The following is a 24,483-nucleotide window of genomic DNA, read 5'->3' as shown; positions in this document are numbered from 1 at the left end:
TCAATTGACTCACCTTCTTTAAAGTCTCGATCTGTTGCTTGATTTGGCGAACATGACCGCGACTCGGAGCAGCGTATGTATCTGTAAGAGTAGTCCAGATCTCAGCTGCTGTAGTAGCACGGGAGAGAAGGGATTGCACAGAGGTGGTGATTGCACCAAGGAGAGCACTGTATATCACTCGATCCTGGCGTTTCCAGAGTGTGTGGTCTGGATTAGGATGTTCAACACCATCAGTAACGACGGTGGACGGAGGAACAGGGACAGATCCGTCGATGTATCCTGCAAGACTATAGCCATCAAATAGAGCATGAACCTGGCGGCTTCAAATGATGAAGTTGAAAGCAGTAAGCTTCGTGATATTGGTCATATTGACACTAAGAAGTGTAGGAGTGGTGGTAAGAGGAATAGATTCACTTGTGGAAGACATGATGGAAAAAGAAAAACAGAGGACGGCGAGGAAAAAAAAATTTAGGTATAGATCGAGAGCTCTGATACCATATAGAAGGATGAATATTGTTGTATATTGCAATGAGGAGGGTATTACAATATATATACACTGTACAGAGGAGACACTAGGTTAATATGATTGACATCTCTATCCTTTCCGTATATATCCCTTATAACTTACACGTATATATGTGTATACTTTGGTTGTAGCCTTAAATAAATAAACGAAAATTCTTATAAGAGACCGTAATTTTGGACTAAACATATATACTTTTAAGATTACGGATAGGCTGATAGCATATTTCATATCACAAACCCACTTTTAAGAACAAATATTTCATATATTTGGACGTGCATGCTCATCATAAATGGAAAAATCATATATTATAGGTAGATTCTAAATTTTGTCTTTACAATCTTTTTTACATAATAAGAAAAACATAGCCATACTGTTTAACAATAATATCATCAGTGAATCACACTATCCAGATTTGAATCTCGCATAATGCATTTGTTGATTTTTCTCAGCTCCAAAATGCATAAATAAACATATTGGTAGACATGATCAGGGCCGGCCCAACTGTATTTGATGCCTAAAGCTAATTTTTTTTTTTTGCCCATTAACAAACATTTAATAAAAAATATTAACAAAACCAGGCATATCATGGCTCGAACTCGGATCACTTAAGTAAAAACGGTGTACATAAAACCATTGTACCACTGCAACATCCATAACATGATGCTCCGTATATTGGTAATAAATATTGGCGCCTAAAGCCCTTGCTTTACGAGCTTTAGGTCAGGACCAGCACTGGACATGATAATTATATGGATATTCATTTGTATTTTGATGTTGAAAGCCTAAAGGGACAAGGAATGGAATGAAGTAATTTTGGGGAATTGCGATTTCATATTTTACGTAACAGATAGTATATCAGTTCATTTAAAGGCTATAACTAAAATTACAACCTTTTGCGAACACGAACACGAAGTTCACAATAACTTCGAAGTTTGAAAAGTCCTCAAAATTAAGAAAAAATAATAATAATAATTCTAAGAAAGGACGAAACCAAAGATTCATACATATCTTTCTTGCATAAATCGATCCACTTAGTCTAGAGACATTGGTCTTGTATCTACGCATCACTTTCTGGTCCAATTATCGTTTCCCTATGAACACATTTCTTCTTCTCTAAGAAACTTCTTCCTTCTTCCCAATCTTACTCTCTCCCCCCCCCCCCCCCTATTTCCTCTATAAATTTCTCTCTTTCTCTTCATTACCTTTTGGTCAATGTATTCTTAATCTCAAAAAGTACCTTTTCTGTGTGTTATGGTTCTAGTTATGGATGACGAAGAGAGTAACAACATAGAAAGATATGACGACGTCGTCTTACCAGGGTTTAGGTTCCATCCCACTGATGAAGAGCTGGTAAGTTTCTACCTGAAACGTAAGGTTTTACACAAATCTCTTCCCTTTGAACTCATCAAGAAAGTCGACATTTACAAATACGATCCATGGGATCTCCCAAGTAAGCCACAAAACTCTTACCTTTTGGTTTTAGTCTCTGGTAAAACAAAAGTCTTGATTTTGCATTTTCTTGAATCGATGTTTATTTTTAAAAGAGCTTGCGGCGATGGGGGAGAAAGAGTGGTACTTCTACTGTCCGAGAGACAGGAAATACCGGAACAGCACGAGGCCTAACCGAGTAACGGGAGGTGGATTCTGGAAAGCCACCGGAACAGACCGGCCTATATACTCATTGGACTCGACTCGATGCATCGGTTTAAAGAAGTCGCTAGTGTTCTACCGTGGTCGAGCTGCTAAAGGAGTCAAAACCGATTGGATGATGCACGAATTTCGTCTCCCTTCCGTATCTGACTCTCATCACTCAACATATCCCAATTACAATAACAAGAAGCAACACCTTAACAACAACAACAACAGTAAAGAGATTTCTTCAAGCGTAAGTTACCGGATTTGCCCTAACTTGTGTTACCCGCATCAACTTATCGGGTTGCTGTTTTCTTTTGTAGGATGCGTGGGCGATATGTAGAATATTCAAGAAGACGAATGCAGTATCATCACAAAGATCAATCCCACAATCTTGGGTTTATCCAACGATTCCTGACACTAACCAATACAACTCACAGTCACAATCACACAACACGGCAACTCTCTTAGCTTCATCAGACGTTCTCAGCCACATATCAACAAGACAAAACCTTATCACTTCTCCAGTCAACGAACACACAAGCTTCACAGAATCAGCTGCTGCCTATTTCGCGTCTCAGATGCTTGGAGTCCCGTACAATACAGCCAGAACAGGGGACGCTCTGTTTGTGAGAAACACTGAAACAGGGGATACTCTGTTTCTGAGCAACAATGAGAATAACTACTTCAACAACTTGACCGGAGCGTTGACTCATGAGATCCCGAATGTAAGATCAATGGTGATGGAGGAAGAGACGACGGTCAGTGAGATGTCGGCGACGTCGTACTCCACTAACAACTAAAAGATCATAGGCACTATTAACACTTGAATTAGTGTAGGCCATCATCGCTAATAGTATGTATTAAATTTTATTGTCTTTTATTATTTATATAAATGTTGCTTCGCTTTTGGTTTCTTGAAGACCGAAACGAAAAAAACAAAGACTTCGATTATGCAACTTTTACTTAATTTGTTATTGATAATTGTAATGGCATTTTTATATATACGTATTAATCAAGAGTCAAGGTGGCCAAGTTGGTTCTAATCTAATAAATATATTTCCTTTTCTGTAATCACAAAACCCACAACGGCTAAAGCCGCTAAACTACGCAATCTATGCAAAATATGAAAATCGAAAGATCTTTCTAAACAATCAAATCTTTCCTTTTACAGAATAGTATTTAAGGTTTTATTATTTTTACCATTATATATAATATAAATAAATATAACTAATTAACAAAATTTAAAACATTTAAAATGTAATTTGATATGATTTAAAAGTTATTAATTAGAATTATTCAAATTTAAAACAAGTATTCAAGTTAAATTACATTACAGATTATTATATTGATGAGATTTTATTATGCGTCTCACCAGTGAAGGAATAAAATCAAGATTTTTTTTTAAGATTGAACTATACTAAAAATAATCTTATTATATAAAGCTTATCATCTTATTTTCTCTCATATTTTTTCTTTTACTAGGTTTTGAACCCACGCTATGTGTGGGTTTATTTGATATATTTTGATAAAAATTATATATGATTGATTACGGTAATAAAATATTATCTCATAAAAAAAAAATTAGTACTAAGGAAAAATATTAAATTTCAGATACACCATTTTTAAAATATAAAAATCAGTTGTGTTATAAAATCAAATCTGATAAAAAAAATCATAAATTTAACTTGACGTCCATGCGAGGCAAATCAAACTGATGACCTCACATATCCTAAACCATTTTCTTTGACCACCAGAAAAACGAAACAATTTTATAATCATGAATTTAATTCGTTTTCATATTTAATTGATCGCTACCACCTATGTTTTCGTGTTTTTTATTCAATGTTTTCTAATTCTTCATATTCTTTCTTGTCATTTTCATTGTCAAATTTTGTGTTGTCATCGTAACTTTTACCGTTTGGTTCTTCGTTATACTCTTTTTCTTCTTTTTCCTCGTCAACTTCTTCACATTCTTCTACTGAAAAACCTTTTTTTAGACTACCACACAACTTGTTAACCCATCAAACTCCAAGAACAAAATCATTTCTTTTCTCATAAAATTTGTGAAATTCATGATTACCAACATAGTCAACACATGCACCCAATTATTGACAATTTTATCCATATACTTATTTGGTTTTAGATCCACGCGTTTAGAAACTTCTCAAACCAAAATCCTTACTTGGTTTATAATATTTTAAAAACAGAATAAAATATACTAATAATTATTTATTTAATATGAATCATATGATATATAGAAATATGAGTACACTATAAGAACATATTAATTATAAATAAATAATATCAATTATATTATATCATCAAATAATATCAACCGTATCATATTAATAAATAACCGTAACCGTATATAACAGTAACCGCCTGAACCGTAACCGTTTAACCGTTTGTTAAACAGTTTTGGTTAAGGTTACAAAAATTTATAACCATAACCGATGGTTAATAAATCTTAACCGTGACAACTGTAACTCTGGTCATGCCTATGTATAGCTAATAAAACATGTGTGTTTGTCGTCCATCTTTCTTCTTTGAACCTCAAAATTTGAGTCAAACATCAAATTAAGGTCTTGCGATGTCAATCCTTCTTCCTTAGACCCAAAAATAAAAAATTAATGAAAGAATATCAACTCATCTATAAAATCATACACAAAAATATGTTTTACAGCTCATAAGAAATAAAAAGCACAAATGTAGATAAATAAGATAATTTATGTTTTGCATCAATATTTATAATATTTTAAACTTTTAAAAGGTTTCAAAATATAAAATTTGAACCTTTTAAAAATTTTCAATATTTATAATATTTTAAACTTTTAAAATTTAAAACTTATAATATTTAAAAACTTTTTAAAAGCTAAGAACTTTTAAAAGTTTCAATATTTATAATATTTAAACTTTTAAAATTTTTAAATATTAGAATATTTTTTTGAAACTGTTGAAAGTTTTAATTTGATCAAATAACCTGATCAAACCAAATAAAACTTTTAAACTTGGACGCCTGATAAATTAAGTTTTCCTGCTCATTCATTGTTGGAAGCATATTAATCTTATTTATAATGGTTCTGAACCATTGTCTAAAAAATTTCTAGCCGATGTGGGATATTGTGCTTAGTTCTTTTATTTCCATAAATTTAAAATTTTCTTTTTTCTAAAAAATTCTGTAAATTTAAAAAATGTTAATGAATGACATGTCAAATCATGATAGGTTGTTTAAAATAATTCTTAATATAGAAAATTTTGGAAATTGTATAAAATGTTAATAAGTGATATGTCAAATATTTATTAGTTGTTTAAAATCCTATGTGGACGGTCTTAGAAACTTATAACTCATACTTTTTATTAGTATAGATTATTTATTCTTTACATATATCCCATTAAAAAATTTCCGATGGAGAAGCTCTTGGAATTTAATTTTTGGAAATTGAACCATTCGCTTATTATCAAACTATAAAGAAACCTGAACGGTGTGATTGTGTGAAGGGTTTCCATCTTTTACACCGAACTCTACAGGTTTTTATTCTAGGCTTTTGTCTGGTTCCATCTTTCAAATTAAATTTCAGGGTTTTCTAGGGTTTTGTCTCGGTCCTTATGTTCGTGTGGCTGTGTTTTCTCTTCTTATTAATTCGTTTACTTGGATTAATACAAATCCTCTGATTCTTATTAATCTCTCTATTTTTTTCCCGTTTCAGTAACAATATACAGCTTGAAATTTGTAAGATATGGACAAAATCAGTGGATTGCCTGATGACGTGCTGGTGAAGATATTATCTTTTCTTCCCACAGATGTTGCCATATCCACTAGCATTTTGTCTAAGCGTTGGGATTCTCTTTGGATATGGTTGCCTAGACTCGAATTCACTTCTCCATTGTCGGTTACAAAGCATGGACTTGGGGATTTTATCTACAAGAACCTCCCATTACATAGAGGTCCCGTCATAGAAAGCTTGTGTCTTGATTTATATAATTATAGCTCATATGTTAAACCTGAAGATATGAGACGGTGGATTGAAGTTGCAGTTTCTAGCCATCTACGTGAGCTGGACATTTCTTATGATAAAAATAGTGAAAACATATTCCCAAGTAGCTTATTTTTACTTGCAAATCGCTCGTGACCTTGAAACTCAAATGGGTGCCTCTCATGGCGGGTGTATCCCCTCTATGGTTTATCTCCCCTCTCTCAAAACTTTGCAGCTTGAAACTATTTCATTCGTAGATGCGAAATCTTTTCAACAGCTTCTATCTGGTTGTCCTGCTCTTGAAGATCTATCTGTGCAATATTTTGACGATGAACATTTAAGAGAGTTCACCATAATCGTCCCGTCTTTTCGGAGTTTATCACTTTGTTTACTTGAGAATTGGAAATTAAATAGGTACGAGATAGATACTCCTTCTTTAAAGAATATGAAACTTGAGGACTGGAATCAAAGGGGACATGACTACTCTTTGATTAAGAATATGCCTAAGCTGAAGGAAGCATATGTCATATCCTTTAATCCCAAGAGTCTTATTGGATCAATAATATCTGTCAAGCGTCTCACTATATGTTGTAGAGAGTTAATTATAAGTTTTAATTTATTTACCGCAAGAGTTTAATCTCGTTTTTACAATCCCCTTGGTTAACCATTTTAATATATAGTTTGGGCAGGATTTGTATGGTGATGGTTGTGTTTTCGAAGAGCTTAAACATCTGAACCTATGTAAGTGCAAAAAGGATTGGTCGAATCTCCTTGGCCAGTTGCTCAAGGATTCTCCTAAGTTGCGAGTATTAGACATCTCTATAGTGGGAGTAAGTTTCTTCGATAAACTATTTTTAGTTTACGTAATGATGCCCATTATATATGGTTTTAATCTATTTTTTTTCTGCTTGGCCTTAGGATCATGGGATGCATGAGCGTAATGGTATGGTTTGTTGGAATCAACCAGTCATGTTCCTGAATGCTTGTCGAGTCTACAAACATTTAAGTGGTCACCATACTTTGGGAGATCACAAGACAAAGATATTGTAAAAAAAAAAATATATATATATATATATAGAGATATTGCGGTATATATCTTGGAAAACGCTCGGCACTTAAAGACGGCAACAATTTTGGCTGATACGAGGAGAAAATTAAAATTTGTTCCAAACCTTGAGATGATCAACGAGTTCAGACTTTCTCCCCGATCTTCAAGCACATGCCAACTCGTATTCGCTGAGGACTTGGATCATATTGAGACTTGAAAAAACATTAGATGTTTTCTTTTGTATAACAAAAAGTTTAATTTCCTTCTATTATTCCCATGTGTGATCAACAAAGATCAGAAATTTTTCGAATTTAATTAAGATTGGTTCAAATACTAAAAGATCTTTTCGACAATTGGGATCCAAGAGTTCATAAATCTGAGGTTCAACGTTCTTTACTACTCCCTCCATATTATAAAAGATGATTTTCTATGATTTTTTCTTGTCTTACAAAGATTGATTTTCTGTATATTTTTCTCAATTAATTCTAGAATCATTAAATGAAAACTTAAAAATTTAATAGATTTCTATTGGTTAATAACTATAAAAATATGTGTTGTTAGAAATAAATAATGCATTTATAGCTAAACATTAAATGTTTTTTTTAATCTATGTGAAAATCCTAAAACATCATCTATTGTAATACCGAGGGAGTATATACGATTAAGTGGCAAAAACCCTTGCCAGCTCAATTTTTGCAACACATGAACTGGTCTTATGGAAGCGTTGATGGCCACAAGCAAACATGCATGATCCAGTATCATCAGTGTTACGACGTTCCCAAGAATCTCCACTGCATGTCTTCACTTACCTTTGTTGCTTCTTTTTCTCTCTTATATATTGCTTCCCAAATTTTGCCCCCTCCAAATATGAAGAAGACTCAAAGCAAATCATGTTCTTGACTTTTTTGCTGTTTTGTCTGAATTGACTTCACAGATTATAGTTTATTAACAGCAACCACAACCAATATATCAGTCTAATTCAGATCATGTTAAATTTCAGATTCATAAATGATAATCACTTTAGACGGTTATTTATTTGTTTGACTCGGTATATAGTGTGACATACCGCGACACCAACACAGCTTACGTTTCTATAACGTATTTAATGAGAAAAAAAACTAAATAAAAATGGTAAATAAAAAACTTGCAAATGAAAAATATATGTATAAATCAGTTTAAAATATCTACTAAAATTTTCCAACGAATTATTAATTTTTTCTTTTAATAATTTCTACTGCCGCCGTGCCGCCGTGCCGCGCGAGCGCGAGCGCGCGAATATGATATTAAACTGCTAAAAAGTAAAGAAAGAAAAGAGTATAAGGTTTATAGGGTTTGTCTCTGTTCGTCTGTGGTTTCGGTTGTTACTGAATTTTTTAGCTTTCGATTCTTCTTACAGTGTTTCTTTTTTTTTTGTCATACGGTAACAGTATTCATCGTTGGGTTTGTTAAGAATTCGGTTTCCACTGAACTTCACACAGGTTTTGTTCTAATTTCTAGGTTTGTCTCTGTCCCTCTGTGTGGCTAGCTGTGTTTTTATTTGTTACTATAATATCGTTTTGGTTGGATTCAGACAAAACCCTTTTGAATCTTATATAGTGTTTGTTTTGTCAGAGGCAATAATAGTATTATCTTGGGGTGTTAGTAAAAGATATGGACCGAATCAGTCTGTTATCTGATGACTTGCTGGTGAAGATATTATCGTTTCTTTCAACTAAAGAAGCTGTGTCCACTAGCGTTTTGTCGAAACAATGGGAGTTTCTCTGGATGTGGTTGCCTAGACTCGAGTTCACTTCTCCTTGGGGTACAAAGCCTGGACATCGGGATTTTGTCTACAAGAAAATTGCCATTACATAGAGCTCCCTTCATAGAATGCTTGCGTCTTGTGTTGTTGTTAGATAGTTTGATTGAACCTGAAGATATCAAACTCTGGGTTGAGATTGCAGTTTCTCTCCATGTACGGGAACTGATCATTACGATTTATTCGACTGTTATTGGAAACAAGTTTCCGGTCAGCATGTTTACCTGCAAATCGCTCGTGATATTGAAACTCTGTGGCACGATTTCCATTGATGTTCCCTCTATGGTTTGTCTTCCCTCTCTGAAGACATTGGAACTTGAACTTGTGACATTTGTAGATGGACTTGAACAGCTCCTATCAGTTTGTCCTGTTCTTGAAGATCTATATTGTACATGTGACGACGATATGAAAGATTTAACTATTGTTGTCCCGTCTTTGCAGAGTTTATCACTCTGTATAAATGATGATGATGATTGGTTTTTAGATATAGGGTATGAGATAGATACTCCTAATTTAAAGTATTTGAAACTTGTGGACAAAAGTCAGGAACATGAACACTACGACCCTTTGATTAAGAATATGCCGAAGCTGACGGAAGCATATGTCGATGTTGGATACTCTAATCTCAACAGTATTATTGGATCAATCACATCTGTCAAGCGTCTTACAATATGTTCAGTGGTAACTAGGTTCTGTTTTTTATATCAACTGCAAGTTACATTGTCAATCTCGTTAATGTGATCCTTTTGTTAATGATTTTAATATTGTTGGCAGGGTGTGTATGGTGATGGTTTTGTTTTCAAAAATCTTGAAAAACTGAAACTCTGTTTGTGCAAAATGACTTTGTCGAAACTCTTTGTCCAGTTGCTAAAGGATTCTCCAAACTTACAAGTGTTAGACATCTCTGGAGTGGGAGTAAGTTTCTTCGATAAACTATTTTTTGTAAGTCTGATGCATGCCCCAATATGGTTTTTAAACCAGTTTTATTCTGCTTGGTCTCAGAATCATTATATTGATGAGTGTAGTGGTATGGTTTCGTGGAATCAACCGAGTTCTGTTCCTAAATGCTTGTTGTCGAGTCTACAGATTTTCAACTGGTCAGATTACTTTGGGAGACCACAAGATAAAGATATTGCGGTTTATATCTTAACAAACGCATGTCACTTAAAGATGGTAACAATCGAGTCGTCTGAAGAATCCGTGATTCCAGCCCTTGATATGTTAAAGGAGTTGGCGTTTTCTTCCCGAGCTTCAACCACATGTAAACTTGTTTTTAATTGTGGATGTTGAATTATTAGATGTTTTCCCTGCTTCTTACTTCTTAGTATGAGTACAAAAACATATGTATTTGTTTAAGAATAGCACAAAAGAATTAAGGATAGTAGAACTTAGAAGACAATTTTTTTTATTTATTATTTTTTGGATTTTCAAAGCCACATTCCAGGTACGTACTTTTAAAATATACTTTACCAATTCGATAGAAAATTATAATAATTAATAAATATATAATAAGCCTTGAACGAATTGAGATCAGGGGGATGGGAATAAATGAGATTTTTTTCAAGTAAATATTTCCTTTTTTTTAATCAAAACCCTCAACGGCTATTAAGCAATCTATATCTATGCAAGATATGGAAATCGCTATAGATCTCATTAACGAAGAGAGCGTGAAAGAAAAAGAAAAAAGTAAATTTTTCTTTTTATCAATGAGCGAAAGAGAGTGAAAAAAAATAAAAACGTATTTTTCTAAACCCTAGCTAGTGACCAATATTATCTCTATAAATATTTCACATAGTTTTCTTCCTCACTTTCATACGTCGTCTTCTTCATTATCTTTTTTTGTTTTCACGAAAGCCAAAGTTTGTCTCCGCAATCGACAAAGATGAGATCTTTACCTTCTTCCTCTTCTTCTTCTTCTTCTTACCCACTCGTCGCTTTGAGCAATAGACTTGAAACCGTGTTTAGGAAAGCAGAACAGCTTTCGGTTCTGTGTCAAATTGATGTTTGTTAAACGGGTTTCCAAACGGGTTACCTAAAGGAGACCTAAAAACGTTTCCAAACGAGAAAGAGAAAGTGAGAAACATGGCTATGAGGTACAGTCGGCTAAACGATTCCTTGAGAAGCAAAAAACGGGTTAGTCTCTCTGAGTTCCTCAAGGACGAGAATCCGAACAAGAGGAGGAAGACGACGACGAGTCCGAAGAAGAATTATGTGGATGTATTGAAGTATCCAATCTCTGATCACTACTCTCCCGACCAAATCCCCCAATTGATTCAGTCCTTGCAACTCAATCTCTCTACATCCCAACAAAGGCTTCGATTTCTTGAGTCGCAAGAGAAACACAAACAACTACTCGATCATCATCATCAGGGTTTAGTACCATCGACATCATCCTCCTCTCTCACGACCCGATCTTTGAACCCTAGCCAGCAGTTCTCGCTATTTGTGTATAACCATGGAGACAATACTCTCTCTCAGATCCCAGTCTCTGCATCAAATCTCAATCAGGATTTCTCAGCGTTACTTCAAGAATCTCAGTTGAAGAATGGACACAACATGTCTTAATTTGCAAAAAATCTCAACATGTATTTTTTGTTTAGGAACATCTCTTTAATTTGGTAGCTGTAAGAATCTTAATGTCTTGTTGTTGTTGTTGTTGTTATTGTTGTTGTTATATCTTAAATTCAACCAATCTTGTCTATTATTTCCGAAATACTACACACATTGTTTAGTCCTTTCTTGCGTTTTCATACATGTTTACTTTATTTATATGGGATTTTGCATAACGCATGACAAGTATCTAACAACATCCTCTGTTTTCAACTCTGTTTCAGTACTGATTCTTAGTGATCATCAACTTATGCTTATTAATGTACTAATAGTAACAATTGTAACATATACAACTTATGCTAACTACTAGCTACTGTTTGCAAGCTTCACACTCATATTAGAAGTGACTCTTTATACTGCTATTATGTCGATGATTCCTTCCCATTATGTCTGCAGCAGCTTCCCACTCCTCTTGACCTTTATCTCCTGATGGAACCATAAGTTTCCACACTTCTCTCGAGAAAACTAGCTTATCTCAAGATTTATCAGATATGTGTCCAAGCTATGTCTTTAACTTTGATGAGAGCAGACTACTTCAGACATCTAGTCTACCATATCTCTCCACCATCCCTAACAGTTAATTACATTCCGACAACTCAAGTTGAAGCAATCACCTCCTTCAGAGTCAATGGCGAAGTAGTACAATTTTTGTGAAGCTGTTTCTATTCTTTTAGTATGAGTAAAATTGCAAAAACCGATGCATTGTTTGTTTATTACCTTAATTTTTTTTATGATTAAGAACATTTTGTTTAGTATACTGTATGTTGTTCTTAGTATTCACAAAACAAATAAAGCTCAAATGTAATACCAAGCTTCACACTCTTCGTTTTAATAGATGTTTACTTCAAGAATCTCAGTTGAAGAATCCATATGTATCTGTTTAAGATTTCTTAAAGAATAAGAAGATATTGTTATAAGAATCTAATATGTCGTTGTTGGTCTATCTTAATTCAACCAATCTTATGATCTTATCTATTTGTGACTTCTCCTATACTCATAATCAGAACAAAGACTGAGAAATATACACCTCGTTAGTCCTTTTTGTGCTAAATATAAAACGGAGAAGGAGTTTTAAAAATTGTGATGACAAAAGAATGAAAATTTTATAGATGTTTGCATAACGCATGATTTTATTAAGCTATTTTACTATGTATCGAACTTGTCAAATGAATATATACTCCACCACAATCATGTTCTTCATTATTTTGGAATTCTATATTTGTATTATCATATCATGAAAAATATCAAACCAAATCTCCCATTTTAAGAATAGCACAAGAGGATTAAGGATAAAGTATGAGAAGACAAATTTGGTAGAACACAGTTCTTAACTTGATGAAGCTACATGAAGAAGACCTAAAAACATATATCTTCTGACTGACTATTTTCACTTGGAAGCTTCGGCTGACTCGTTTGTGTTGACTTGTAAAGGGCACTGAGATACATATGGTTTCAGCTGTAAAACCCAAAATAGATATTCATCAGCAGAGCAGCCGAATCACACGACAAGCTTAATGTAATTAAGTAAGCATTGCCACCCATTTCAGGTACTGAACATTTATCAGGATCAGTACCCCTAAGGAGCTTCCACCAATACAACTTGTAAGAAGTTTTCTCGAGGATAAAACTAGTGTTTTGGTTCTCATGTTCAATTAGGATGCAGACAACATACTCTGGGCTACTTATTTTTCAGCAGAGCTAAATTAAACCCTAGGAAGCTTAATGCATTAAGTAAGCATTCCCATTTCAGGTTTCCTAACACAAAAACTTACAACAAACAACAAGATTTATCAGGATCACAAACCTAGGGAGCTTCGACCAATAAGACTTGTAAGAAGATTTCTCACTAATGTTTAGTTCTCACGTTCAATCAAGATGCAATCAACATAATGGAAGAATCAAAGACAGAAAAAAACAAAAGAGTTTAGAGGGTGTAATGACAAACCTTAAAGCCGGTGAGATCAGGGACTACGTAATTCGGCAACTTATCTTGCTGCACAACGTATCCTCCTGTAAAAAATCATGTCACAAAACTTAGAGAAAGATAAAACGAAGTCTAGAAAACAAATGCAAAAAACTGTATATAACACTATCTACAATTCGGCTTAAGATACCATATTCTTCACGTGGAAAGCTAACAACTTAAACGCAATCATGACAATTATAAAACTAGAAAGATTGAGTTTCGATCAGTCAAGCTACACCATGTCACAAAAATTAGAGAAGGTTAAAAACAAGTCTAGAAACAAATTCAAATGATGATCCAAAATGGAGTTAAAGTTGTTAGCTTTCCACCTAGAGAACCTAGTATCTAAAGCCAGTAATGCGAAATTCCTGAAACCTAGCTGATAACAGCTTAGCCTAAAGGTTGCATATATGATGAATCTAATTCAAAACAACTTGGTGATTAACACCAAGTAACAACACTCAATTATCAATGATCATCAACTGAGTTAAAGCTGTTGGCTTTCCCACCTAAAGAATCTGGTATCTTAAGCCATGTATATTCCTACACTTAGGTGACAATAGCCTTGCCTTAGGTTGCATATATCTAAAACAACATTAAATTGTAAATGAGTTGATTCTCAACTGGAGCATGAAAACCAAATGTTCAAGTTACACAGTGAGAGCTCTTTCAAAACACCATAGACACAGAATACTAGAAAAAGTTGGAAGCTTTTCTGGTGTAGAATCAAGTCTAGAAACAAATTCATTCAAATGATGATCAAAAGTTGCAGTTAAAGTTGTTGCCTTTCCACCTAAAGAATCTAGTATCCAAAGCCAGCAATGTAAAAATCCTGAAACTTAGTTGATAACAGCTTAGCCTAAAGCTGCATAAAATATCTAAATTAAAAACAAGTTGGTGATTAAGACCAAGTAACAACATTCAATTTATCAATGATCATTCAACTATGTGTTAAAGTTGTTAGCTTTCCCACCTAAAGAATCTGGTCTCTTAAGCCATGTATATATTCCTAAACTTAGGTGATAAATAATAGCATTGCCTTAGGTTGCATATATCTAATTCAAACCAAATGTTCCAAGGTGCACAGTGAGACCTCCTCTTTCAAAACACCAGAGATACAAAAAAGACTAGTACAAAGTTGGAACCTTTTCTGGTGTGGAAACCATGGGGTTTGCAGTTTTTGCCCTTGTAGAAGTCTCGAGGAGCTCGTTTAGGGGAGAGTATATCAAGTGAAGAAGCTCTCTTCCTTCTGAATGATCTTCCAATTCCCATTAACAACCCTCCTATCGTCGTCATCCTCCTCCTCCTCCTCCACCAAATCTCTCAATCTCAAATCTGGCAAAATCGATAGAATTAGTCCAAAACAACGGACCCGTATCAAATCTTGAGACAAAATCAACCATAAAAATGGAAGCTTGAGAAGAGAAGTGAGGGATACAATAGTCTTACCTGAGTCAGTGAGTGAGTAAAATGAGCACGACGACTACAGTGGCAAACAAAAAAATTAGGTTGAAGAAGACAAAGCTGTTGAAACGATAACGTTTCGGGTGAAAATTTTGGAAAATTGATATTTTAGGAAACTATGTGACTCTAAACCAATGAAATCGAAAATATAGGGATCATATATTTGCAAAATTAGATTTCTTTGATTTACGCACGTTTGCAGCAAAACCATTTTTGGTTCAGTGTTTCCCAGCTTCTTCTTCTTCTTCTTCTCCTTCACAGCTTCTTGATATTTTGAAAGGTTTTTACCACATAAGACAAATTTTTAATCATTATTTTGTATTGAGAAAGAAGAAAAGAGTCTAATCCAATCATGGGTAAGTCGAAAAATCATATCTTTTTATCACTCAACACTCATTTGCTATATCTGTTTCTGCAAATTTCAATCCTTTCTTTCTTAATGGTTTCCTGGGAGCTTCGAACCCTTAGTTTATGTTTTGAGAAATGTGTAATCGTCTTTGCATGTAATTAAATCGGAGATTGGTAACATTTTGCTTTATTTTGAGACAATTACTGAATTTTGAAGGTTGAAAAACAAGTTCAAGTTTTGATTTTTGTGAATGTTCTGATGAGCAGGTTGTGTAGTACCCAGAATTGAATTGGGTTGTTCAAGGTACAAAAATTTCAAATCTTTTTCCTTATTCTAATTCACATTATTAGTAGGATTTAAGTTACTACTAATAGTTGAATTGGTTGTTGTTCTTAAACAGTCATTGTCTTGAACAAAGCCTTACTCTTTCATGGAACTTAAGAGCATGGAATTTTGGAAGAGTGACCACAATCTCACATTTCCAAAAACTTCCTTATCCTTTGGTATCTTCTACTCGAAAACATTACAAGAACAGTTTGCTCTTGAAGAGATTTTTAGTTGGTGTTGGCTCAGAGGAATCATCTTTATCACAAGATTCACTCGACGAGTCTCTTTCTCGACCTCTCACTAGTGATGAGGTTAAGCTTTATCTTTCTTCTTTTTGTTTATCCTAAGCATAATACTCTGATGATGAATGAAGGAACTATGTGTTCTGTACCTATTAATAAAACTCTCCCTTTGGTTTTGCAGTTGAAGTCACTGCTCATTGATGCAGAGAGATCGAAGCTTGTTAAAAAATTGAGTGAAGCTAATCAACAGAATCGTTTTCTCAAGCGCCAGGTGCTTGTTTTATATTTATATATTTACTTTTAGTACCTCTATCTGTTCATTGTTTGATGTGCATTCCCTTATAGATGATTTGAGTTGTTTGTTGACTACTTATGTCTTTTTGCAGCTTAAAACACAGGAGGATGAAATAACTAACATCAAAAGTGACCTTGCGATTATGGAGTTCGAAGTTCAGGCTTTGGTCAAACTGGCGGAAGAAGTAGCAAACCTCGGTATTCCAGAAGGTTCTAGAAAAATCAGTGGAAAGTACATTCAGTCACACCTTCTCTCTCGTTTAGACGGTTTCTTCTCTTCCTCTCTTGGTTTCATCATTATTTACGTTCTCGTCAAATCCCTCTATAATTTATACTAATTTTTGTCTTTTCTCCCAATAAAGCTGTTCAAAAAAAGTTGAAGGAACAAGTAAAAGATGTCGAGGCTGCACAGACGAAAGAGGTTCACGTGTTCTGGATTGGCATGGCAGAGGTAGCCTAATAATATCCACATTCTGAGATGTTTTTACAAATGCATAAGATTCTAAGATTTGATATTTTCCACAATGTTAACTTCATTTACCGATAATCTATACATAAGAGTGTACAAGTAATGGGATCGTTCGATGGATGGAGCCAACGTGAGGATCTATCGCCTGAGTACTCAGCTTTATTCACCAAATTCTCCACCACGTTATTCCTTCGTCCTGGGCGGTACCATTTCTTATACTCATACTTTTTGCATTCACCATCAGTTTTTCATGTTTGAAACTATACAACTTTTTCAATCTCTTGTGGAATTCTTGAAACTAAGGTACGAGATAAAGTTCTTAGTGGATGGAGAATGGCAGATCTCACCTGAGTTTCCTACTTCGGGAGAAGGGATGATGGAGAACAATGTCTTAGTGGTGGAATAGCTACTCATCTTTCTGCATCACACATTTAGGTAATACACCATTAAACATATTCAGACCGGTGTGGATGAGATTCTAGACATATAAACTATATGTTTCTTGGAGGGTTTTGCCTTGCTAATTTTTTATGCTAGAATAGAGTCTGCTGTTGGATACAAGGAATAGTATAACTGTATAAATAGGTGTGAGGAAGAACATATTAGGTGTCTATAGATCATTAACTATTCGTCATTTTCTTCTAGTTTGTTTGTGGTTAGTCAAGAAGTATTGTTCTTCGTGGTTCTCATCTCTTTTGAGTAATACAAAGTTATCTGTTTTCCTGAACCTATCAGCTCCATACAGGAGTCATTTCAAATGACTCATTAAGCTTTCTTGTCTTTTGTTCACTCAAAAGCGTTCTCATGGATATTTACATCTCTCGATTATTCTCTTGGTTTTGATTCTTTGACATTAGCTTTGAATCCAGAGAGATAAGAAAGATAGGTTCCATGGATACCAGTAAATTTTTGTTTTGAGTGAAAGAGCTATTGGTAAAAAAAGAGTTTGAAGCTTTGAGACTCCACCACCAATAATATTTCCTTGAATTCAGATATCAAAGCTTGCAGATGCTATAGTCTTAAAACATTCCAAAACCTATTCTAGTACCAGAAGAATTGACCCAATGCAAGAAACCCAAAATGAGTGAGTGAGTGAGTGTTTGCTCCATTTTCATAATTGAAGAATAAGAGACTAGTCAAGCACAAGAAACTAGGATATAACCTGGTTTTTGTTTACCATTTTGAAATTAACCAATTTGATTCAATTGTGGACCAAATCGACCCCTAGTGAAACCAATAAATTCATCACATGTAATAGCCAAAATTTGAGACACTTTATGAGTTTTACTTACAATTACACAAGGCCAAAATTTGTATATTATTATTACTCAATATACAAATTTGTCAATACATATGTCAACACGGGAAGAGGCAAAAGGAGGGATCTAAATGTAACCTTCTATTCACAAAGTTAATCTTGGTCAACTTATTACGACACCAAACCAAATGATCCCTAGTCAATTTGGACATATTCAAGACCCTTGTCACAAGTTTCATGTCCACTTGTGAGAAGAAGTAAAGCACATGATCTTCTGCTGTATCTTCTTCCTTGTGCTTTTGGAATCTTCTTATAATACATCTCTCACTCTTCAACACATCTTTCAACCTTTTCTCCTTCTGCAACCAACCACATCAATCACACAACCATTAAAACTGTAAAAGTTTAAGAAGTTTAAAACTGTTCTTTTAAAATGAACACACTTACATTTTGAAGTTGTGATGTAACCTCAGCAAACATCTCTAGATCTTCTGAGTCTTCTTCGTGATCCGGTTCTATCTGTGATTTGGTTCGCGATTTCTGATCATGAATCGAGCTAGAAAGCTTATCACACCGTACATATCGCCAGAATAATCGAATTGTTTCTTCCATAATTTCCACTAGTTGATCGCTTTTAATCGCACCGTCTTCATTTTCCTCGTAATCTCTTCTTCTTCCATTCTTTTTGTCCTTGTTTCCATCTTCTGTTAAGACAATCAAATGTTCTTCTCATCAGTCACATACATCTCTAAACCAAACAAGTACATATATAATCAAAGAAGTTATTTGATAACGTAAATAAGAGCCAATATTTCAAGAAAAGGTTAGCAACTCCTGAACCGGATTAAGGATTTAGTATGATTCGGTTTAAGGGTTCTTACCTCGAATAACCGGGACCTGAAGGAGATTACGAAGAACACAACGTCTCTTGATGTAATGTTGCACTCTAGGCTCTTCGAACGGCTCGTTTTCAAGAAATCTTTGGAGTAAAACCTGAAACTGTTGAAACTCTCCAGCGACTTCGTTGTACCGACGAGATCCGTACACATCAGATTCTAGTAATTCAATGGCCTTTTCATATTGCCAGTGAAGTATTTCCCATGACAAACACATGTGACCAACGTATACGTTCTCTAATTCCCCCTGAATCTCTTTTATGAATTGAACCATTGGTTCAGTTTCTGATTTCTTCGGTTTCCATAACCGAATATTAACTGAGAAAACCGATGAAAACGACGACTGGGAAGGAGAGGATCCAACGGCCGAGGTTGCTTGTTGAGGGATATTTGATTGAAGTAGCCCTTCAAGAACAATGACCAAGACAATACACAAAAGAATGTTAGTTTAGATAACAACTCAAGAAAATTGTAAACTAAAAGATAAGCGCACAAACTTAATCAAACAAATGATTACCTTGATCTATATTATTATTCATTTGTTATTTTAAAATTTTAATTAAAATAATGACAATAAAAATAATAATTTGGGAGTAAGTTCATATAAGAAAGGTAGGTTGGCACTAGCAAACTAAGTTAGTGGTAGAGTGGGAAAAATTAGGTAAAGGAGTGCCATAAGAGCATGATTACTGGGGAATTCTCTCAGTGTTGCTTTTATTTTTGGAACCAAAAAATAAATTAAAAACTCAATATTGGGTCCACTAAGTGGAGAAACGTTACCGGGGGAAGGAACTTGAGCAACGTAGAGCAACATATTAGCAACGGTACGTGGCGTGTTGTGGTAGGTTGATAAGTTAAAAAAAAAAAAAAAAAAAACCCAATTCATTCTCTCTTTTCTCTCTCGATCCTGAAGGCGAATCCGATTAATTCCCTCAACTCCAGTTCCGTTTCGGATTACGCCGCGCCGGAGAAGTCTTCCCTTTGTTGTCTTCGCCGCGCCGGAGAAGCAAATCGGACGGAATCAGAGAGAGATGGAGCAAAGTAAACACGAGAGAGTCAATTTGGTACTCTCTCATCTCCCTTCTTTCTCCTCTCTTTTCCATTCTTCTTCTTCTTCTTGTTTGAAATTCAACTTGCTAAGAAGATCACTTGGCGATTAAAAATTTCTCATCTTCCCAAACTCATGTGTTTTCGTGTATGTAGTAGATTTGGGTGTTTGTATCCTTCGCATGTGTGTTGCTGATCCTTTTTATTTTTTTTACATGTTTCATGCAGGCGTTTAATTGTCCATCCCAAGGGAAATAACGTTGATAATTTGTTTATGTATTTGGAAGTAGCTGAATATGAATCTTCCCACTACTCTTAAATGTTGTCTCCAATTTATTTCAATGACAGGATCATAAACACAAGACTGATGTTTCTGTCAACCAATATGGTTTCAATCCACAAAGCATTGTTTTCGGGTGTAGCTAGTGCTTTATTGGTTATATAAATTATGTTTGTGATTTTTACAGAAGAACAAAGGTTTCAGCTCGAGAAGGAGAAAACAGAGGTTTCAGCTGCAAAAGCTCCTCTGTCATTTGCTGATGTGTTTTATATATATATTTTTTTTGAGTTGATAGACTTCTGCTTGGTGACTATAGCTTGTCTGTTCGTTTGCAGATAGACTTGGTTTTGTGATGTTGTTTAGATACTTTGCTAAGTTATAATCTCGATTGGATCATTTTCTATTCGGCTATCATTGTTTCAACAAATTCTTTTTCTCTGAGTTTAGGTTTTACAACCCTGATAGTCAATTGAAGATGTGTGTTGATGATTGCTTTCTTTTCCTGTTGTCAGCGTGTCCTTGATTCCCTTGTCCCTTCTGTTCTTGGTGGAACCTGTGTTATTCCTAGTGCTTTTGGTGCGGCAACGATTTACGCTACTCATAGTGTTGTCGTTGTTAAGATGGTTTGTATGTAGAAATTGTTGGCATTGTATAAACAAAATAGTCTGTTTTAGTGTGACTAAATGGATCATTTGCATGTTCTGATTTTTCAAAAACTGCAGGTTATGGTTTAAAATGCAGGTTCTGGTTTTGGTTCTTAAAATGCAGGTTCTGGTTTTAAAGTTTCATGTTCTGGTTCTTCAAAACAATTCCAAGATGCTTGGGGATAAGGAGAAATGCATCACAGAAGCTTTGTAAGCATATCTGGCAAAAATTTGGTGCAACCGCACAATAAATCTTATTCCAAATTCTGTTTAATATGTTTAATATTTTGAATTTTATTAAATATGTTTACTATTCCGAATTTTGTAAAATATGTTTAATATTCTAAGGTTTGTAAAATATTGTTTTCTAATTTATATAATATGAAAAATTTAAATAATTGTTTTATCATTTTAGATAATTAAAGTTTGATAATTAATAAACACAAATTAAAAAATTATTATTTAAATGCTTGAGTAACCTTCTTTGGGTTCTCTAGTAATAGGGTGATTTTGCTTAAGTTCTTTTAGGATTGCTTTACTTAATTTATGATTATTTATATAATTAATTAATGTGAGAGTAACTATAGTGGGTTACTCCACTAATGATGGTCTAAGAGAGCAATGCAATAAAGAAGAAACATAAAAGCTAACATTGAAAGCTAACCTCAAAAAACTAAACACATTTGGTGCCAGTAAAGATATGCATGTGTGTGCATTGTCTTAAAAAGACAGAGAAAACAAAAAAAACTTTGATATTCGAGTATGACGCACTAGTCTCAAACCAAATTCTGTACTGTATATGGTGTGATAAATAAAATGAGTGTGAACAAATAAAAAATGACTAAAAACTTTCTAATTTCTTCTCTGACATTAGATGATTTTATTCGTCAGTCCCTAACAAATTTATTCCATTATTCTTCATGAACTAATTTAAAAATCTAAACACACATCATCCAAGAAAACATTTACTACAAAACAAAACTAGTAAGAAACTCATAAAGACAATTAAATACTAATGGTCAGCTTCTAGGTTTGGTGTAATGTTCACTTCAAAAACGCTAATTAGAAGGAAAAAAAAATCAAATTCTGTAAACTTTATTATGTGTAGATTTCGTGGGACCTTTGTTTTCTCTAACTTATAAAACACTACAAGATTAAAAAATTTGCTATGGTTGAAAATTAAAAAAACAATCTAGGCTAAGTTATTTGACCAAAACTAATTAAAAAAAGTAAGAGTGAATTAAGAGAGAACTAACCAAGAGTATAAGACTTTTGAAAACTCAAGATATCGAGTTTTCGCATTCGTTCTCTGTAACTTCTATGGAACTTATGAACTTCACCAATGGTATCAACGTGTGTAAACTTCTTCTCTTCTTCGATCCTCCATGGCTTTAAACCTTCCATGATCTTAGGACATTCATAATCATCATCTTCTTCATCTTCACGAATTGTCGGAAGCCCACCGATAGCTTTGACTTTCTTCATCTCCATCTTAAGTTGCTCTATCAAATCTTGATGCTCCCATAAACTCTCAAACCCATCTGTATCTTCATCTTCTTCCTCTGAAGCAGAACCAGAATTGTCTTTTTTACGGTTTTGCTCTTCCTCCGGAAAGTCTGAATCTGATAAAAACCCATCTTCGTCGTTGCTTGTGAATGTCTGACTCGAATCAACAAACTCAGAATCCGATTCCAAAAAATCATCCTCTGTTAAAAATCTGATCTTTCTGTCCTCGACGGAAGAAACAGAGCAATCCTCTGTTTTCCTACTCTCCTCGCCGTGCAAAACAGAGGGTTTTCTCTTCTCGCCGTGAAAAATAGTGTAATCTTCTGTTTCTACACTCTCCTCGCCGTCAAAAACAGAGGGTTTTTTCTTCTCGCCGCGAAAAACAGAGTGATCCTCTGTTTGTGCTTTCTCCTTCAAACAGTCTTCAACCCTAAAAGTCGCCGCCTTTGGGTTTTCCATAACAAAAGTGAGATTTTTCGCCGACGCTGGCTCGTATATTCTCGCCGCCGCCGTAAAAATCACCGGAGAAGAAGAAGAAGAAGAAGAAGAACACAAAACACTACCCTCGCTCTCCCTCTCCACACCGGAATCATCACTTAACGATCTGTAGCCTTCTCTACTCAACCGCTCGAACGTTTCCGTCTGAAACGCGAATTTAAAAACCAGTTTCGGCGATCCACTAATCTCTTCTTCTTCTTCTTTCTCTTCATCGATTCCAGAATTTTCTAATTCGATCACCATCTTCACTTGCTGGGAAAAAAATCGAGTCTTTGATGTGTCGGTTTCAACAATTGTACCTCTTCGAACACTACTGTGTGTTTATATATATTTAAAGAAAAGTAAAAAAGTTTTTTTTTTATTATTATTTACGCGTATTTTATTAACGCGTAGAAACATATAATTAACTGAAGAAAACAATATATCATAAAAATGGAAAATTAAAATAAAGTACCTGGAGGAGAAGAAGAAGATGAAATAGATTGAGGAGTTGAGGAGGAAAGAGAGAACGAAACGAGCATGATATGATGTGAGATCAATTTCTGAAACGTAAAAATGGAATTGATCAGAATTTTCCTAATAAGAGAAGAAGAAGACATAGAAGATGGATTAGTGTTTTGATGACAAGTCGTTGTTATGTCGGTGAAAATTTTGTTTTGTTTTTTCAATGGGAGACTAATTATCTAGTTTACTCATGCAGAAGAAAGTGTAAATTTGCAGATAAAGAGACTTTTTACCTAAAGAACCAAAAGAAACGTTTGTGAATATCGAAAGGATGATGATGATGACGATGTTGATGATGCATGAATAATAGTAATAGATTTTGAAGTGAGAACTAACAACAGATTGAGAAATTGAAGGGAAAGGAACAAGTGAGCGACTTGTAATTGTCAAATTAAAATACAAAATACAAAATCTAAAAGTGTGGTGTTCTTTGAGCTAATCTTATGGTTGCTTTGAATTGAACCATGGATTTCTCCACTCTGTTATTGGATGCCACATACCCATCTATCACTAACATTACACTCTCTTTTTTTTTTCTTTTTTTTTTTTTTTTTTTCATAAAATCTTACTTTAAAATTTGTCGTACCTTATATTTTTTTTCATATGATTCAAAAAAGAATTACATATGAATCACACGTTTGACTTTTTTGGGTATTTGATGCGACCCTTTGTATATCTATACTATTAAATGATGATCTCGCCGTGAGCCACCTCTCACCGTCAAACCTAGTCGGCGGAATATATTTTCTGATTTGATAGAAAAAAGAGGTAGCCTTGGTTTATAACCTTGATCTGAGTTCTGAAGGTATTTTCTTAGGTTGAGTTGTGAAGAGACCAATATTCTAGGCTTCGGTTAGCCTTTAAACTCATGTGAACCACTGCGGTCAATAGGGTTGATTCCGACATTGAACGGATCTTCTTCACTGGTGCTCTAATCTAGAATCATCTTAATTAAAGTAAAAATTGTTATATTGTTGCAAGACTATAAAATGTTATTGGGGATTGCTTGATATCAAACCAGAGGTTCTATCATTTTATATTTTGTAAAAATGCTGTCGTTTAAGCTTTTGAGCAAGAGGACAATGTATGGATCATGCATGGTCACTCAAGTATGCAGAGAATTTTTATGTTTAAAAAACTATAGAAAT

The 24,483-nt window shown here is 34.3% G+C and overlaps 4 protein-coding genes and 3 pseudogenes across 7 annotated transcripts; 5 read left to right on the top strand and 2 right to left on the bottom strand.

Annotated features, from left to right (window-relative positions):
- Positions 1 to 1,733: 1,733 nt before the first annotated feature.
- On the top strand, positions 1,734 to 3,204 carry LOC104724332 (putative NAC domain-containing protein 94). Its single transcript, XM_010442793.3, has 3 exons — positions 1,734 to 1,976; positions 2,071 to 2,411; positions 2,482 to 3,204. The coding sequence occupies exons 1-3, from the start codon at positions 1,778 to 1,780 to the stop codon at positions 2,959 to 2,961; spliced, it is 1,020 nt and encodes a 339-aa protein (XP_010441095.1). The 5' UTR covers positions 1,734 to 1,777; the 3' UTR covers positions 2,962 to 3,204.
- Positions 3,205 to 5,898: 2,694 nt separating this feature from the next.
- LOC147934570 (FBD-associated F-box protein At5g38590 pseudogene) lies at positions 5,899 to 7,400 on the top strand (annotated as a pseudogene).
- A 1,433-nt stretch (positions 7,401 to 8,833) lies between these two features.
- On the top strand, positions 8,834 to 10,271 carry LOC104728376 (FBD-associated F-box protein At5g38590 pseudogene; annotated as a pseudogene).
- Positions 10,272 to 10,863: 592 nt separating this feature from the next.
- Positions 10,864 to 11,546, top strand: LOC104728375 (agamous-like MADS-box protein AGL75 pseudogene; annotated as a pseudogene).
- Positions 11,547 to 12,794: 1,248 nt separating this feature from the next.
- On the bottom strand, positions 12,795 to 15,122 carry LOC104724331 (uncharacterized). The gene is made up of 4 exons (XM_019233054.2): positions 15,007 to 15,122; positions 14,703 to 14,892; positions 13,537 to 13,601; positions 12,795 to 13,047 (listed from the first exon to the last, which is right to left on the bottom strand). Exons 2-4 carry the CDS (start codon positions 14,851 to 14,853, stop codon positions 12,979 to 12,981), a joined length of 285 nt encoding a protein of 94 aa, XP_019088599.2. The 5' UTR covers positions 14,854 to 14,892; positions 15,007 to 15,122; the 3' UTR covers positions 12,795 to 12,978.
- A 92-nt stretch (positions 15,123 to 15,214) lies between these two features.
- On the top strand, positions 15,215 to 21,225 carry LOC104724330 (protein PTST, chloroplastic). 2 transcript variants are annotated; one of them, XM_087470878.1, is made up of 9 exons: positions 15,215 to 15,377; positions 15,637 to 15,673; positions 15,771 to 16,008; positions 16,121 to 16,210; positions 16,326 to 16,500; positions 16,596 to 16,684; positions 16,793 to 16,905; positions 17,006 to 17,137; positions 20,952 to 21,225. In XM_087470878.1, the coding sequence occupies exons 1-8, from the start codon at positions 15,374 to 15,376 to the stop codon at positions 17,106 to 17,108; spliced, it is 849 nt and encodes a 282-aa protein (XP_087327004.1). In that variant the 5' UTR covers positions 15,215 to 15,373; the 3' UTR covers positions 17,109 to 17,137; positions 20,952 to 21,225. The 2 variants fall into 2 exon arrangements, with proteins under 2 accessions (XP_087327004.1, XP_010441093.1); XM_010442791.3 differs by having other exon boundaries at positions 20,906 to 21,225.
- Positions 17,997 to 23,817, bottom strand: LOC104724329 (uncharacterized). Of its 3 annotated transcripts, none has more exons than XM_087470877.1 (6): positions 23,569 to 23,817; positions 23,286 to 23,373; positions 22,084 to 23,083; positions 18,842 to 19,261; positions 18,408 to 18,664; positions 17,997 to 18,319 (listed from the first exon to the last, which is right to left on the bottom strand). In XM_087470877.1, the coding sequence occupies exons 3-6, from the start codon at positions 23,072 to 23,074 to the stop codon at positions 18,059 to 18,061; spliced, it is 1,929 nt and encodes a 642-aa protein (XP_087327003.1). In that variant the 5' UTR covers positions 23,075 to 23,083; positions 23,286 to 23,373; positions 23,569 to 23,817; the 3' UTR covers positions 17,997 to 18,058. The 3 variants fall into 3 exon arrangements, with proteins under 3 accessions (XP_087327003.1, XP_087327002.1, XP_019088598.2); XM_087470876.1 differs by having other exon boundaries at positions 22,084 to 23,141; positions 23,569 to 23,744; XM_019233053.2 differs by having other exon boundaries at positions 22,084 to 23,144; positions 23,569 to 23,712.
- Between the last annotated feature and the right edge of the window lie 666 nt (positions 23,818 to 24,483).

Source organism: Camelina sativa, chromosome 11 (assembly GCF_030686135.1).
Source record: "Camelina sativa cultivar CO46 ecotype springtype chromosome 11, ASM3068613v1".
Lineage (NCBI taxonomy): Eukaryota > Viridiplantae > Streptophyta > Magnoliopsida > Brassicales > Brassicaceae > Camelina > Camelina sativa.
The sequence above is the reverse complement of the archived record's forward strand: the minus strand, read 5'-3'. Positions and strand labels throughout refer to the sequence as shown.

Bases quoted from the DNA above. Each gene is read 5' to 3' on its own strand.
- LOC104724330 (XM_087470878.1), top strand. The intron at 15,674-15,770 runs GTACAAAAATTT...GTTCTTAAACAG, and splicing joins ATTGAATTGGGTTGTTCAAG to TCATTGTCTTGAACAAAGCC. The intron at 16,685-16,792 runs GTAGCCTAATAA...TCTATACATAAG, and splicing joins TCTGGATTGGCATGGCAGAG to AGTGTACAAGTAATGGGATC.
- LOC104724331 (XM_019233054.2), bottom strand. From the start codon at position 14,853: ATGACGACGATAGGAGGGTTGTTAATGGGAATTGGAAGATCATTCAGA. The intron at 13,602-14,702 runs GTTCCAACTTTG...GATTTTTTACAG, and splicing joins TGGTTTCCACACCAGAAAAG to GAGGATACGTTGTGCAGCAA. The intron at 13,048-13,536 runs GTTTGTCATTAC...TGGGTTTTACAG, and splicing joins CTGATCTCACCGGCTTTAAG to CTGAAACCATATGTATCTCA.
- LOC104724329 (XM_087470877.1), bottom strand. From the start codon at position 23,074: ATGGTGATCGAATTAGAAAATTCTGGAATCGATGAAGAGAAAGAAGAA. The intron at 18,665-18,841 runs GTAAGAACCCTT...TTGTCTTAACAG, and splicing joins TCAGGTCCCGGTTATTCGAG to AAGATGGAAACAAGGACAAA. The intron at 18,320-18,407 runs GTAAGTGTGTTC...GGTTGGTTGCAG, and splicing joins TTACATCACAACTTCAAAAT to AAGGAGAAAAGGTTGAAAGA.
- LOC104724332 (XM_010442793.3), top strand. From the start codon at position 1,778: ATGGTTCTAGTTATGGATGACGAAGAGAGTAACAACATAGAAAGATAT. The intron at 1,977-2,070 runs GTAAGCCACAAA...TATTTTTAAAAG, and splicing joins CGATCCATGGGATCTCCCAA to AGCTTGCGGCGATGGGGGAG. The intron at 2,412-2,481 runs GTAAGTTACCGG...TTTCTTTTGTAG, and splicing joins GTAAAGAGATTTCTTCAAGC to GATGCGTGGGCGATATGTAG.